The 16,527-nt window shown below is 41.9% G+C and overlaps 1 protein-coding gene across 1 annotated transcript in view; it reads left to right on the forward strand.

Moving 5' to 3' along the window:
- Positions 1-16,527, forward strand: part of TFB2M (transcription factor B2, mitochondrial) — a 60,987-nt gene that overhangs the window by 3,975 nt on the left and 40,485 nt on the right. The window contains exons 2-5 of the mRNA XM_029593950.1: positions 1,129-1,217; positions 1,768-1,921; positions 4,998-5,146; positions 6,974-7,063. Of these exons, the coding sequence (XP_029449810.1) occupies positions 1,129-1,217; positions 1,768-1,921; positions 4,998-5,146; positions 6,974-7,063 (482 nt within the window). The remainder of the gene's footprint in view (positions 1-1,128; positions 1,218-1,767; positions 1,922-4,997; positions 5,147-6,973; positions 7,064-16,527) is intronic.

The raw sequence follows: 16,527 nt of genomic DNA on the forward strand, positions 1-16,527 counted from the left end.
GGGGCTGCTTTAGGTTCACTTTATTTTCTCTCCTTATTTTCCCCCATCTAAAACTTTTCAGCGGATAATCATACATATATGCTTGTGTATAATCATGTAGTGGGTGGAGGGTCTTTGCCACATTGCAGATCTTTCCCCCCTCCTCTTTTCTTCAGGGGGGGTCCTGCCACATCTGGACAAAGTCTTTATGCCAGCATCAGCGTTTTCTCCATTTCCGAATGCTCCCCCTTCATCCAAGAGTGGGGGTGTCTCTGACCTCTGGACTTCTCTTGGCCGGTCCGTGACTTTTGCTTATGAGCTTAAATTGCTGCATTGTCCCTCTGGCTTGGTTTTATTTACAAAGGAGATTAAACCAGAACTGAAGGATACTTATCAAGATCTGTTTATAAAGTTGTATCTGGGAAAAGTTTCTTTTCTTTAGCTGTGACAGTGTTTTTGGCCTGTCTGCATACTTTGGCTATTATGATTCATGTTAGGGGCTTTCAGTGGTTAAACATGGGATATCTCCCTATTGTATGTTCTCCAGTTTGTGATGCTTCTAAGATGACCAAGGGAGTCCTAGTACTCGCGATCCTTCAGGTGGTCTAGATGAAGATATGGAAACACCCCCCACCCCCACCCCGTAAGGTTCCTGGATTTAGAAAAGGCAGCTATTATCTAGTCTGTGGTGATGGAATCTGTTTTCAAGAGAGCCAAACAACCTAGAACCCATTCCTCTGTGCCTTCTGGAGAGGATTTCAGAGACTTCAGCGAAAGGTGTTTCAGGGAGCTATGTATAATGCTTACATAGCTTCTCACCAGCTCTTTATGGGTCAGTATATGCGGAATCTGCTGAAGTAGATACAGGAGGTGTCAGAGCAGCTTTTTCAAAAGCAGTACAACAAACCTCCAGTCGCTGGTGTGGTGTAAATGGGAGTGTGGGAAAACTCGTGGCCAGGATGTTTTTAAGATGACATTGAGAGTGGAAATTGGTGTCCACAGACATGCCCGCCTGTGGGCCTCAAACCTCCAACCTGAGGTTCAGGAAAAGTTTGCTCACGTATTCTGCACTGGAGAGAGAGAAAGTGGCACTTAAGAGCTTTTTTTCCTACTACTTTTAAATATTTCTAAAAACTTGACTGTTTTCAGGGCCTGGAGTTCTGACTCGGACATTGCTCGATGTGGGAGCACGAGTGGTTGCATTAGAAAGCGATAAGGCTTTTCTTCCAGGTTTACAGGTATGTTTTTGTTGGTAAAAAGTTAAAGCTTTCTAAGCCTGTCACCCATCAGTGTCACCATTATCAAAAGTATAACCATTTAAAGGCAGGGCCTGGAAGCTGCTGTTCTAAGTCTGTAAAAATGTTTCTCTTCCAGCAGGTGTAAACTAGCTATTTTGCTAATTTTCCTGTCTGCATTGATATCCATATTGCTTATTTAATTTTGGATATTTCCTTAAATTAAACCATTAAGTATGAAACTCTGATATTTGTGGCAGTGCTAACCATTTTATTTATTTATTTTTTTTACTGTTGAGGGCTCAGCCTTCAAACTGTGTATAAAATGATTCAAATTTTGCTATATCATCTGTTAGGGCAAAGCTAAAGAGGGTATGCTACCCTTACTGCCCATTGGTTTTTGAGTGCTCTCTATAGCACTTCAGTTCTAGTGGGTTAGCGGATTGCAGGCAGCAGTACTAACAATTATGCTATTCATGTGTGAGTGCTGGTCACGTTTTGCAAATTTACATGGTTTTTTTGTTTTGTTTTTTTTAATTGCTTTCTTTTTTAGTCCCTAAGCAAAAGTTTGAATGGACAGCTGGAAGTGGTTCATTGTGACTTCTTCAAGTTGGACCCTTTGGGGTATGGCCCCATGAAACCACCTGCCATGTACTCTGCAAAGCTTTTTGAAAAGTTAGGAATATCAGAGGTTCCTTGGACTGCAGGTACTTATGCAAGCTGTAGTGTCAGCTGACTTCATCAGTTGAATGGATTTATTCAAAAGTGAATTGATGATATCTGTGTTTTTTATACTCCATCAAAATATGTTTGAGTGACCTATTGACTTTACTCGTATTATTCCCTTGTCAAATTCTCTATGGATTATTTGTAATGCTGCTTAAATTTGCTAGAATGATGCAAGCATAAAACGTTTGATTCACTGGCATACTTTTTCTGGAAAGTTCAGGTAATATCTAATATAAATGGGCTGAATTATGAAGTGTTACCATTTCAATGCTGTGAAAAATGTTAGTAATCTCCATTCAAGTATCACTGGACAAGAATAAATGTTTCTTATCAAAGTAGATTGAATCTCATTGGGAGCACAATAGTAGAAAAATTATCCTGTCAAAATCCAGACCCCTGCAGATCTTCACACTTCTTTCAAGCTTGTGGAAGGAAGATAATCAATGGGACAACTGTGACACCAGGGTACAAATTGTATAGAAATGCATCATATTGGTGGAGGGTGCACTATATATTAAAGAGAGCAATGAGTCAAACGGAAAACTCTGCAGGAAGTAAAATGCAATGTTGGATCTTTATGGATAGAAATTCCAGGCAAAAAGGGGAATAAAATAGCAGTGGGGGCGGGGTGTATTATCTACCTGGCCAGAATGAGCAGACAGAAAATGAAATGCTAAAAGAAATTAGAGAAGCTAACAAAATAATGGGTGATTTCAATTACTTCGGTATTGACTGACTGAATGTCGTAGCAGAACATGCTTGAGAGATAAAATTACTAGGTAAAATAAATGATTGCTTCATGGAGTAACTGGAACAAGAACCAACAAGAGAGGAAACTATATTTTAGAGCTAGTCCTTAGTGGAAATTGGAATTTGGTGTGTGAGGTAACCCTGTTGGAGCTACTTGGCAATAGTGATCACAACATGATCAAATTTGATGTAAAAACTGGAGGGCAGACACTAAAATGTACTGCAACAGCATTTATCTTTCAAAAAGGTATCTACGATAAAATGAGGAAAATGGTTAGGAAAAAACTGAAAGGAGCAACTGCAAAGGTTGTTTACATCAAGCATGGACATTTGTTTAAAAATACATATTTTATTTCATACATTAGAAAAGGTGGAAGGAAAGCTAAACTACCACCGGCATTGTTGAAAGGTGAGGTGAGAGAGGCTATAATAGCAAAAAGAACATCTTTCAAAAAATGAAATATATATATATATATTTTTTTTTTTTTTTGTTTACTCCACGCATAATTAAGTTCTGGAATTCGTTGCCAGAGGATGTGATAAACCATTTTTAAGGTGGAGTTGCAGGAAGCCACTGCTTATCTTTGGGATAAGCAGCATGGAATCTATCTACTCTTGGGAGTACCCCTTGCCAGGTACTTGCCACCTGGATTGGCCACTGTTGGAAACAGGATGCTGGGTTTGATGGCCCTTTGTTCTGACCCAGTATGACAGGTCTTATGTTCTTTATGAACTTTTTTTTGGCTTATGACTGTTTCTTCAGGGGACTAACCTTGCTTAGGACAGTGATTGAGGCACTGGCAGTCCTTGCTTCTGGTTCTTTCCTTGCCTGCAGGATGTCCTGCTGCTTGCCTCTCTTCTGGCTCTCCTCTGCAATTGAAATTCACAGTTCCCTGTAGCCTCAGAAAACCTATGGGCCTCATGCTTTCGATTGCATAGGCAGGCTGGCAGAGAAGGAAGAAGCAGCACTACATAAGTGCTGCTTAGACTTCTGCCAGCTCCAGGAAATTGTGCGGGGGAGGGGGAAAAAGCAACAACTGAATATGCCAAGGAGTTTTGGGGAAGGAAAAGATGAATGTGCCACAGAGTGTAGGGGACGTGAAAGTGATGATGCCAGGAGGTGGGAGAAGGGGAAAAGGAAGGTGATGTAAGCAAGAGAGCGGAGGTAATGATGCTAGGGATAAGGTCAAAGGGAAGGGAAAGTGATGCTAAGGGCTAAATGGAGGGTGAAGGAAGGAGATGATGCCAGGAGGTGCTGGAAGAAAGAAGGTAAGAGAAGGTCCAAAAGGACTTTGCAAAATTTAAAAAAAATCTTAAAACCTGGCTGTTTAAACAATCATATAAAAACTGAATATTAATCAGAGTTAATCGTTTGAGACTAGCTCCCTCCGTGGTTAGAGCAATTATTATATTTTATTATTTTTACTTATTTTAAAATGTGCATGTTTTATTTATTTTTGCTTGATCTAATGTATTTTACTTTATTTTGTTTACAATTTGGTATTTTTTTATTGTACATCGTTAAGATTGTCTACAGGTATAAAAAAGCAATAAATTAAATAAGTAATGGTGTTGAGAAGGAAAGGGAGGGTGATGATACCAGTAGAAATGGAAAAGAAAAAGAGAGAAGGTGATGCCAGACTTGGGGGAGAGGGAAGGAAGGGATGCTGTGCCAGGATGAAGTGAACTCTTTTTTTTTTTTTTTTTTTTTTTTTTTTTTTTTTTCCTGGTTGTGCCATGACACACACAAGGTTGGAAATCTCTGCCCCATAGGGTTCTTCTTCTTGTCCTCATCTTGGATGCTTTCAGCAATAAAGCTTCATGCATATTCCCCAAACCTCTGCCACGCGAGACTAGAACAAACAAACTGCCGCATCGTCTTCCAGTCTCTGTCCCACACACTTGAATTCTTTATCAGTGACTCTGGTAGCTAACATGGGAGGAATCCTGGCCCTCCCTCACCAAAAGACTCCAACCCCATGGGCTCCCTATTAAGAAGCTTTCCTGCCCACCCCTGCCACACCTTCCCCCTCCATTCTAGAATTTTGTCACTCATTGCTTATCATCCCAGGGGATTTGCTGAATTTGTTAGCCCCTATGAGTTTTTGCTTCTTTCCCCTTGCAGTTACTGTTATAAGGTCTGTAAACATCACAGCAGCCCGTGACCACCTTAGAGATTTATCATGCTTTCTATTCTTTTTTTTACCTGATTCTTTTGACAGTTAAAACGCTTCTGAATTGCTGTGTAATCTATGAATGCATCTAGCAAAATGTTAATGGCATTCCTGCCTCGTTTATAAACAGATGTTCCCGTGAAAGTTGTTGGAATCTTTTCTCAAAAAAACGAAAGGAACATGCTATGGAAGCTTATCTATTCCTTATATGAGCAAATTTCCATATACAGATACGGAAGGATAGAGTTGAATATGTTCATAAGTGAAAAAGAATACAAGGTATGTTGGGGTATTTCTAGTGTGTTCCAGGTTTGGGGTTTTGTTTAGTTGAAAACAAGATATTCAGTCTTAGAGGTAAAATGTAAAAAAATAAAATAAAACCTTGCAGGTGAGCTGCTTTGGAAAAACAGAGACCCTTTAGTTACCCTTCCATATGGGGCTTGTTTTCTACAGTGGCTCACAAATTCTGCAGTTTTGTGGAATCGTGTAGCATATTTGCATACTTTCTGCATTACATGCTATTGTTTAACCTGTTTTTTAAATGAAATCATTCAATATAGGCAACCTCAGTAGGTCAGTGGCAGTGCTGAGCACTGCTATAAGGAAGATCCATGTCTGATTCCTGAGACCAGCTTTGGCGTCTCAGCCCAGCCAAGGATGCTGCAGAGGCAGCATTCACAGCCACTGGGGTAAGTGGTCCTAGCCACTGCACATTGGTGACACCTACTCTTTCTACCTAAGGAGTCTGGCTCAGGGTTTTAACCCAGACCTCCTTAAGGTAGAATGCTGCAAGGGCTTCTGGGTGAAAGGAAATTCCCTTCACCCTACCATAAGAACCCAGGCCTAGAAAGCTTGAGGATGCCCCAGGAAGCTGGTAGGATCTCCTGATACATTCGGATGGAGTATATTTATCTGACAGATGTGCCTGATGCAAGGTGAGCTACTATTTTGGTTTCTGTAATTGTGAAACACTGTAAATACTTGCACCAGAACTGAATTAGTCAAGTCTTGTTGTGTTCCTGGGCTATTCCCAAGGTCGCAGCAGGCCTGAATACGCTACAACTAGGTTTTGGAAAGAACTGTTTATCTCGCCTCTGGTTCAGGGCTGTCATTGATTTGACCAGGGAGAGTTAAATTGGGTGAGCAGGAAGAAAAATCCTGGATAGCTACAAATGAAGGTTCATGGTGCCATAGACTAGGGGAAACCAGACTCTTATTTGAGCTGGAAGCCTAAAGGAGCCAGAGGAAACCATTTAAACTCAGTGAGAGAGGGAGCACTATCCATAGCAGGACCAGGGTTATGGAATGCACTACCATACGAATTAAGGCTAGAAGCAAACTCACAGACATTTAAAAAGAAATTGAAAAAATGGCTTTTCTTGCAAGCATTTACATGATGAGTTTTGTTCCGATGAAAGTATTTTTAGTCTAGTTTAATTTGTTTTAAAATGTCTTATATTTTTTACAATTTTCTATTTTATTCTTTTTAGATTAGATATTTTATTTACAATGCCTGTTTGTTTAATCATATCATATTCTCATTTTATGTATATTTTATCTGTTATCTGTATATTTGTTGTAAACCGGTATGAAGCTACCACGAATATCAGTATATAAAAATAAATACATAAAACTGCTGGTCCAAACCTTGACAATATTTGAATGCCTTCCTTTCTAAAAAAAAAAAAAAGGTTTTACAAACTATTGTGTGTACTTGGATAATTTATTCTTTCAGAAAGTTAGGTTGAATTGATCCCAAGAATAACTCTTGTTGCTTGGATAACATTGCACAAGAATTTGCCTAGAAAGTTTTTAACTTTGCCCACAGGGGAACTGAATTCTCATAGCATATGGTGGTCAGGTGTGGAAGGAGGAGGGAGGAGCGCATGCGGGATCATAATTTTTGGGGGCTATGATGTTTTATTCTGTGTTTTGAGATGTTTTTGTGTGATTTGTAATCTTTACTGTTTGCAGACTTGGGCAAGTCTGGTAGCTGGTGAGCTGGTATATAAGTAAATGAAATGTTTGGTATTTATAAACTGGTGTAATGTGATTGGGTTTTTGTTTTTTTTATAAGACTCTACAAATATGGCTTTGTTTTCCCAGAAACTGATTGCAAAACCTGGAGACATGAGAAATTACAAAGCATTAAGTGTACTTGGGCAAATAGCCTGTGATATCCAACTTCTGCACATGGTAAGTAGTTCATTCTTTCTGTGTGTGATGTGTTCTGAAATGAGTCCATCTTGTGCAATCACTCGATAGTGCGCTGTTCTTTGGAGAATTTTGCTGGGCCTGATGGAGTTTGGATCAGTATTGGTCAGTTTAGAATTTTGCTTATTGTAGGATTTCTGTTCAAAAGCTGAATGTATATAAATGATAGTAAATGCTTCAGTGTCAAGTATGTAAGTCCCTTAATGGAAGAAATAAAGAAATTTACTGCATTGCCCTTACTACACCTTTATTTTAGTAGCAGGATAAACTGGATTGTGCAAAATATCAAGTTTCCTATTTCTTGCCCCTCTTTATAAGAGTATAAGAAGTGGCCATAATGGGTCAGACCTAAGGTCCATCAAGCCACGTATCCTGTTCTCAAAAGTGGCCATTCCAGGTCACAAGAACCTGGCAAGGAGTACTCATAAGGGGTAGATAGATTCCATGTTGCTTATCCCAGAGATAAGCAGTGCATTTCTGCAACTCCACCTTAATGGTTTATGGACTTTCCTCCAGGGACTTGTCCAAACTTCTTTTTTTTTTTTTTAAACATAGTTACACTAATAGCTTTCACTACATCCTCTGGCGATTGAGTTTCACATCATACAGGCCAGGAAAGAAAAAGATGACTGCCGGTGCCTCAACCACTGTCCTAAGCAAGTAGATAGTCCCCTGAAGAAACGTAAAGTCATAAGCCAAAAAAAGTTCATAAGAACAAAAGACTTGCCATACCAGGTCAGATTGAGGGTCCATTAAGCCCAGCATCCTTTTCCAAGAGTGGACAATCCAGGTTGCAAGTACCCAAACACTAATAGGTCCTATGCTACTGCCAGTAATGGCAGTGGCTATTCCCTAAGTTAAATTGATTAATAGCAGTTTATGGCCTTCTCCAGGAAAATATCTAATGCTTTTTTAAACCCAGCTGTACTAACTGCCCTAACCACATCCTCCGGCAACAAATTCCAGAGTCTAAATGTGCATTGAGTGAGAGAATTTTCTTGATTTTGTTTTAAATTTGCTAGTGCTATCTTCATGGAGTGCTCCCTATTTCTATTATCTGGGAGAGTAAATAACAGATTCACTTTTACCAGTTCTTTTTTCTTTTTTTTTTAGAATTTTATTAGAATTAGCAACCATAAAAAAAAAAAACCCCAAAAAAAACCCCAAAGATCCATACAGCAAAATTCAACTTGAATTGTTCAATCATTCAAAGTCAATAAACTAATACATCAAAACAGTCTCCATATTTATCATTAACTCCCTTGCCCTCCAGGGTTCAGACAGTAGCTTAAATCTAATCATTCCAGCTTTATGAGCTCACTGACATATGATGGTGTGGAAACCCCACAAGTAACCTGCTGTTTGGTTCTCCATTCTAAATATAAGTGCCAGGTTTGCCGAAACGCCGGGGTTCTCTTCTGTTTATGGGCAGTTATTTTGCAGAGACTGTAAAGCCTTGCCGAGCAGGATTGATCTTTGGCCAAAGTAGGGGAGGGCACTATCCTTCCACTTAAAAGCTATTTCACACCTAGCTGCTGTGGCGATGAATTTGATCAGCTGTAGAAGATATTTAACTCCATCTGGATAAGCACAGTTTAGGAGGGCTATTTGGGGTGTCAAAATTATATTTAGGTGAGTATTTTCCTGTAACCAAAGAGCTATAGCCCGCCAATACCTCTTAATAATCTCACATTCCCACCAAAGATGAAGAAACGTCCCCTCCCTCCCACATCCCTTCCAACATCTATCGGAGGCAGCTGGATATATTTGATGTAGTCTGGAGGGGGTGAAATACCATCTGTATAGCAACTTAAGGCCATTTTCCACAAGCATAGCTGACACTAGTCCTTTTCCCAGAGTGCAGTACACCCCAGACCAAAAATCGTCGTCCTGGGGAGGGCCTAGATCTTGTTCCCATAATTTAATAAAGCTCGGTGTGGCTTTTAAGTCTTGATTGAATAATTTATATATTTTGGACACAAGTCTTTGAACTGTGCTCGCTGATTTACAATAGATCTCAAACATAGTTACATTTTTTACTAAATCCTGTTGTATGCCTGAAATACGTAAATAACTTCTTAGCTGTAAGTAGTGGTAGGCTTCCACCTGGGGAAGCACGTATCTGTCCTGTAGAGTCTGGAAATGCACCCACTGAGCTTTTTCCCAGAGCTGGGCACAGCTGGCGATACCTCGGCTTATCCAAGACCTGAAGATATAGGGCACTTTACCCCCCAAGAAGTCCCTAATGGTATAGCGGCATGGAGTTAATCGATCCTTCTTTAGGGCCCACTAAGATTTTCTTCCATTTATGCCAGACCTGCAGGGTGTGTATCACAGGGTCAGGTAAATCTGCCAGCCTCGGCCATGTTTTTCGGTGTTGCCACAACAAAGTTTGTGGAGGGATCCCACTCATCAGCTCCCGCTCTAAAACCGCCCAAGGTTTACGATTTGTAGGCCTATGCCAATCTACCACAGTACGCAATTGGGCCGCCGCATGATACCATAAGAGGTTAGAGATCGCCAACCCTCCCTGGGGTGTTTACCCTGCCAAATAAACTTCAAGAACCTGCATTGCCATTTTTTTCAAGACTCTTCCCGGGACGTTATAAGGGATCGTTTGAAATAAATAACTTATTCTAGGTAGAATATTCATCTTAAAGGTGGCTACTCGTCCCAGCCAAGAGATATGGTATCTATTCTATTCCTCAAGGTCTTGGTAAATTCTCGAGAGTAAAGGGGGGTAATTAAGACAAAAAATATCCTTGCTAGCACCAATAATAGATACCTAAGTGTTTAATCTTATCTTTCGCCCATTTAAAAGGAAATTGTGCCTTAAGCTCCTGCACACAACTATCCAGCAAAGTAATGTTGAGTATTTCAGTCTTATCCCAGTTGATGGAGTACCCTGAAACCCCACTAAAGGATTTAATAATATCAACTACCGCTGGTAGGGACATCACCGGGTTCGTGAGGGTTAGTAATCACATAGTCTGCAAACATAGCTAATTTGGATGAAAATTCACCCACCCGGATGCCAGATACCTCCGTGGTGTTCCTTATTTTTTGAGCTAAAGGTTTGATAAAGATGGCAAATATGGGGGACAGCGGGCATCCCTGACGGGGTACCATGGTCAACCTGAAAGTTAGTAGAGTATCCCCCGTTAAGAATGGGCCAAACAGCATATGCTGTAAGACTTGGAACAGAAACGGCCAATGTTCCAGGTCAAAAGCTTTTTCTGCGTCCATGCCATTAGTAAAAAAGGGAGCTTTTTTACTAATGGCAGCTGGAGATCGTCCCTGCACGCTGCTGGTAAGCACCAAGACCAGGTAAGCAGGACACTTTAACTTAAGGTCTCTGAGCTCGGTGCGCCATACTGACACAGTTTTCCCATCTGGTGAGGTAAATAGGGGAGCACCAATCGGGTTGAGCAGCCTTGGTTGGGCTAGGCCCTGTTCCGGCACAGTGGTCCAGATACGTAGAGACCTTCAGCGCCATGTTCCCCCCCTCAACCGTCGTATGTGCGGGGCAGGCCGGATTGTCAGTGTGCCCAACTTGCGCGTCTATAACACAACTCCGCACATATCCTCGCGTATATCTGCATGCATACATCTGCGGTATAGCCACGTGCGCATTACAGCACACATATCGAGGCGCATTACCTGTGCAATTGTACACAGAGGCAATGGCACTGGTGGCAAAGAAGCTCAGAAGGCACTCCCTTTGCACAGCCTGCCAAATCAGAGCCGCATAGCCTGAACTGGAGTCCTGCCTGTGTCAACATTGCGAGGAAGCCTAAGGAGGACTATCTATCCAAGCCTGGTTCTTCACAGTCTGAGGATGGGTTGGGAGCTACCGCATCCGACAGCACCCCCGGACCTAAGCAATTCTGAAATGGCGTCCTCCCCACGAGAGGGCATTTCAGTGGCCCCTACTTCGACTCCCCCTGGGGCTAATATGGATCCAGGGACCTTCTCCTGGTTGGAATTTTTCCAGGGACTGCAAGCCTTTGTTCAGGCGCAGGCAGCCCTGGCCACGACCTGGGTGGAACCCCAGCAGGGAGCACCTGACACTCCTGGCCAATATATATATGTCCACAATGGCTTTTCAAGGAGGATACTGAGGAGCTAAGGTCACCGAGGGGTAAATCTAGGGTGACGTCAGCTTTGAAATCTGACTGTCTCCCATCTGCTAGCAGAAGAGCACATAACCCACTGGTCCTGAGTCCATCTGTCTACACCAAGGAAAATGAAATTATCAGGTAAGTAATTTCTCCATTTATTGCAATTTAATACTATATTTTCTGGTTTTTAACAAATTGAATATAGCATGTGCAAAGGGTTTTGGACACCCAGTTTCATTACTTGTTGGGTTTTTAGTTTTGTTTTGTTTACTTACTTATTTATTTATTTTTTTTGTTAAGGCCTAAAAAGTTGATTGACTCATTAGACCTTCAGTTAGGTGAAGACAGTTCCATGGTTTAATATATTTTGACTCTGAAAGTAGACCTATGATCAACAACCTAAGCTCCTCTAAGCAGTTTGAGCATTTTAAAAATGAAAATAATTCACCCTTTCAAAGCAAGGGTAGACTGTAAAAGCTCTCTTAAATTCTTCCAGCTAGCATTTTCCACTGTCAGAAGCATGGTTAAGAAATGTTACATGCAACCATTGAGATGAGGGCCAGATGTGGAAGATCAAGAAAAATCTGTTAGAACTGCCTGAAAATTGGTCTGCATGAGAGAGTTGTCAGAAGGAAACCTTTCTTATGACCCCATCATAAAAGTCCTCATCTAAAGTATGCACACTAAAATATTAAATCTGAAACTTCTTAGAACAAAATGCTTTTGACTGATGAAACAAAAATTGAATTGTTTGGCCACAGCCACCCAGGATACATTTTGATGGAAAAAAAAAGGGGAGGGGGGGGAAGCAGTTGAAGAAAAACAGCCAACTGTTAAGCAGGGATGATCTATTTTATATTGGTGTTGTATGGTAGCAAGTAGCAGAAGAGATATTGTGTGGTTGGAAGGAAAAATGGATTCAGCTATATATATCTAGTAATATATAAGCCCAATCCCTCCAAGGAATATTACTAAATGCATATGACAACATAACTTCCTCACAAGAAGATTTGTGTTATGATAAATACTTAAAATGATTTTAACTAAATATAAACACATCCTAGAAGTCAGTGTCCCACAGTCCATGAAGAAAGTGAAGCTGAAAAGAATTACTGGATATTTCACCAAGACAAGGATCCAAAACACTTCAAAATCAACCATGAAGTATTTGCAAGAAAGAAAGCTGAAGGTTTTGGAATGGCCTTCAGTCTGCAGATTTGAATATAATTGAAAATGTGAGAAGATTTCAAACATTCAGTGAATGTAAGGAGAGCTGTTTGAGCTAGAACTGTGAAAGGAAGAGTGGGGGAAATTTCTGAAAGCAAGAATAAAAAGCTGGCATCAGAAAATGTTTAGAAGCTGATATTTCTGCCAAAGGAGGTGTTACGAAGTACTGACTGAAAGGGTGCCCAAACATTTGCACTGGCAATTTTCACCGTTCTATTTTTTTCAAAATGTTAAAATCAGGAAATAGTAATTTTGATTTAAAATTTGCAGAAAGATGTCTTGTTTAATTTTTGTACTAATATAGAAGTCATGTCTGCTTCTGTTCACTGCAATTCATTGAAAAATACATTTTGACCAGGGTGCCTAAACCTTTGCACACAACTATTAGTCTTGGGGGAATTCTGCACTACTGCGGAGAATTTGTGCAGAATTTCACCCTGTGCAGAATTGCCATTTTCTGCGCAGAAAATAGTAGAGGAGACCCCGGCATGCTGCGAATGGAGCTTCGTCCGTGGCGAAGATGAAGGCCCTGGTGCACCGTTAGCGGCGAAATGGAAGGCCCCCGTGTGCCGCGAATGGAGCGTGCTCCGCTCGTGGCGAAGAAGGAAGGCCCCAGTGAGAGCGAGTGTGTGTGTGTGTGTGTGTGAGAGAGCATGGGAGGTAAGAGTGGGGGGGGGGGGGTGATGCTTGAGTGGGTTTCAGAGAGAGGAAGCCTATATGAGGAGATTGTGAAGGAAGTGTGTATGTGTGTGAGATTGGGAGCTCATGTGTATGAAAAGGGATTGTGTGTATGTAAGGGTGCTAGCCTGTGTGAAGGGGTGCATGAGAGAGAGCATAGGTAGCCTGTGTGAGGATGTGTGTGTGTGAGAGAGAAAGGGAGCTTGTGTGGGTGTGTATGCAAAAAGTGTCCTTTATGAAGGGATTTGTGTGTGCGAGAGTGAGGGAGCCTGTATGAGGGGGGGGGGGGTGTGTGTATTAGAGGGAGAGACAGAAAGGAGCCTGTGTGAGGGGCAGTACTGAGAACGGGATCAAACTCTGGGACTGGCAATAGAGTGGAAGGGGTTGGGCGGGAGGGGAGAGATAGTGGCAGGTGGAGGAATTGGGGCCTGAGAGGGCAAAGTGGCCAGGGGAGTAGGGAGAGCGAGTGGAAGGGACACTCTCTCTCTTATAGTGAATTTCTAGGGAAATTCTGCTCAAAATATTTAAAATTCTGCATCTTTAAGTAATAACTTTTTTTCTGTATTGATTTAAAATGTAATTACTTAGACTATTATGTAAATTGTTATTTTGACCAATATAAAGCTTGCTGAATTTTAAGTTTTCATGCACAGAATTTTAATTTTTTTTGCGCGGAATTCCCTCAGGAGTAAACTATAACTCACCAGTTTTGTTCTGAGGGAAATATTTTCAAATGTATAGTTTTCCTTGAGGAAACCAGAGAACATGCTGCCTTCTCTGCAGGACCACTCCTTTGGAACAGCCTACCTAAGGAATTAAGATGTCTCCAAAACACAACATTCTTGAAAAAAGCCCTTAAAACTTTCCTCTTGTTTCCAAGCTTAAATGACAATGGACGTACCCGAACACATCCACCCTTAGAGGGTGCCACTTAGGGGCCAGAAGTGAGGGCAGCTCAACTGTCTTGATAGAACGAGCTCCCCTTCCTTTGCTTTTCAGCTAAAAAATTGGAAAGACCACAGATTCTATTATCTTTGCTAAGGATGGTATTAAAGCTATAAGTCGTTGTGAAGATCTAACGGATCTTTAGCTATATATTTTTTTGAATGGGTAAAATGGCAGATTTTTTTTAAACTCTGGGAAAGAGCCAGATTCAAGAGAATGATTAACCAAATCATATAAAACTGCTGGCCAGCGGAGCAATGACTTTAAATAGAGAGCCAGAACACTGATTTAAAGGAGAATTAGTTTAATAAAGAAGATTCAGATATAGGTGAAAATTCTGACCAGTTAATAGCACATGGGTGGAGGCTTAAAGGTGGGATAAGGTAGATGGTGAAATTCCTTAGAAATGATGTCAATCTTCGATTTAAAATAAGCAACAATTTTATTACGCATAGCAGAATCGTAACTGGTAAACTAAAAGGATTCACTGTAGTTAAAGATTTAACAATATTAAAGAGAACACTAGGATTGCCTTTGGTATCAGAAAATTTCTTTGCGAAATAGATATTTTTTGCAATGTTAACTTCCTTATTGTAACACCTTAGGGTGCAATAATAGTCATTTTTTGCTGCAGAAGTTTTCATGTGATGCCATTTATGTTCTTTAGATCGTAATAAAGTCTTATGAGAATGTAAAGTTTTGGAATACCATGGAGCATTAAGCTTATCTTATTTTGTGATGATGGCGTCAACCCTTGAGGTAGTACCATGGGCGAGGGCACACATATGGCCACTCCAACACTTTCTGCTGTCACGTTGGACCCCACTCTCTCAAGACTACTCTATTCTCCTCCACCTACCAATGGAGGTATATTCTCGGTTCCTGTGGTGGCTACAGGAAGTGCATCTAAGCAAGTGTGTAAGCCTATCCCCACCAAATTGGATAGTCCTCACAACAGAGGGGAGAGCCCACTGTCAGGAATTGACAACCCAGATGCGATAGACCAAGGAAGAAGCACTGGAACATAAACCATCTGGAAGCCCAAGCTGTCAGATTAGCATGTCTGCAACTCAGCCACAGGCTCCAGGGACAAACAGACCGCGTGATGTCGAACAACGGTAGCCTACATCAACTGTCAGGGAGGAACCAAAGCTACCAAGTGTCTCTGGAGATAGACCCCCTTATGGAATGGGTGGAATTAAACCTACAAGGGATCTTTGCCTCCCACATTGTGGGGAAAAAGACAAAGTCAGAGCAGACTCTCAGCAGAGAGAGTCTGGATCTAGGGGAATGGGTGTTGTTGACCAGAGCCTTCCAGCTCCTAGTAGATCGGTGGGGCCTCCCATCCATCGACCTACTGGCCACATCTCACAATGCAGAGGTCCCCCGATTCTTCAGTTGCAGAAGAGATCAGTGCTCCCAAGTGATCGACACCCTTGTCCAGACCTGGCCAGAGGAGGACTTATTGTATGCCTTCCCTCTGTGGCCTCTGCTGGGCAAGGTCATTCGCAAGATCGAATGCCACAGAAGATTTGTCCTTCTGGTGGCCCCAGATGTCTGTGGTATACAGACATACGGAGGCTTCTGGTGGAGAGCCCCCTGTTCCTCCCCCTGCACAGGGAACTTCTCCAACAGGGTCCGATCTTTCCCGAGGACCCAACTTGGTTTTGTCTTAGCCTGGCCCTTGAGAGAGGACACACTTCACAAAAGCATGGATTCGGCGGCTATAATGGCCACCTTGCTCTGCGTGTGGAAGTTCTCGACATCCCTGGTGTACATGCGGATCTGGAGAATATTTGAGGCTTGGTGTGAGGAACAGAGGGTGCACCCTCGAACAACCAAAATCCCCATGATTCTGGAATTCTTACAGGATGGCCTGAACTTAGGACTGTCCCTCAACGCCTTGAAAGTCCAGGTGGCGGCTCTCTCCTGTTTCAGAGGTGAGGTGAACGGAGCCCACCTGTTAACACATCCGGACTTGGCCTTTTCCCTAAAAGGAGTTAAACACCTCCGACCACCCTTAAAGTGGTCAGTGCCCCTATGGAACCTCAATCTAGTATTGGACTTCTTAGCAGGGCCTTCCTTTCGGCAGCTGCATGCTCTCTCTCTACATCTGTTAAAGCTGAAGACTATATTCTTGGTGGCGATATGCTCCGCTCGTCGCATCTCTGAACTACGTGCATTGTCATGTCAGGAGCCATTCCTCCAGTTGACTCCAGGAACGTTGCAGCTTCACACATTCCCTTCCTTCTTGCCAAAGGTAGTCTCGGAGTTTCACCTGAACCAGTCCATTTCCTTACCATCCCTAAATAGATGCAAGGACTCGGAAGACTAACTCCTCCTACGCCACTGAAACATCAGTAGGCTGTTAGTATGGTATGTAGAACATACAGAACTAGTGCACAAGACAGACCGCTTGTTCCTTCTTCACGGTGGAAGGAAACAAGGCAAAGCAGCTTCGCGAGCTACCATAGC

The sequence above is a fragment of the Rhinatrema bivittatum genome, chromosome 3 (genome assembly GCF_901001135.1).
Source record: "Rhinatrema bivittatum chromosome 3, aRhiBiv1.1, whole genome shotgun sequence".
NCBI lineage: Eukaryota > Metazoa > Chordata > Amphibia > Gymnophiona > Rhinatrematidae > Rhinatrema > Rhinatrema bivittatum.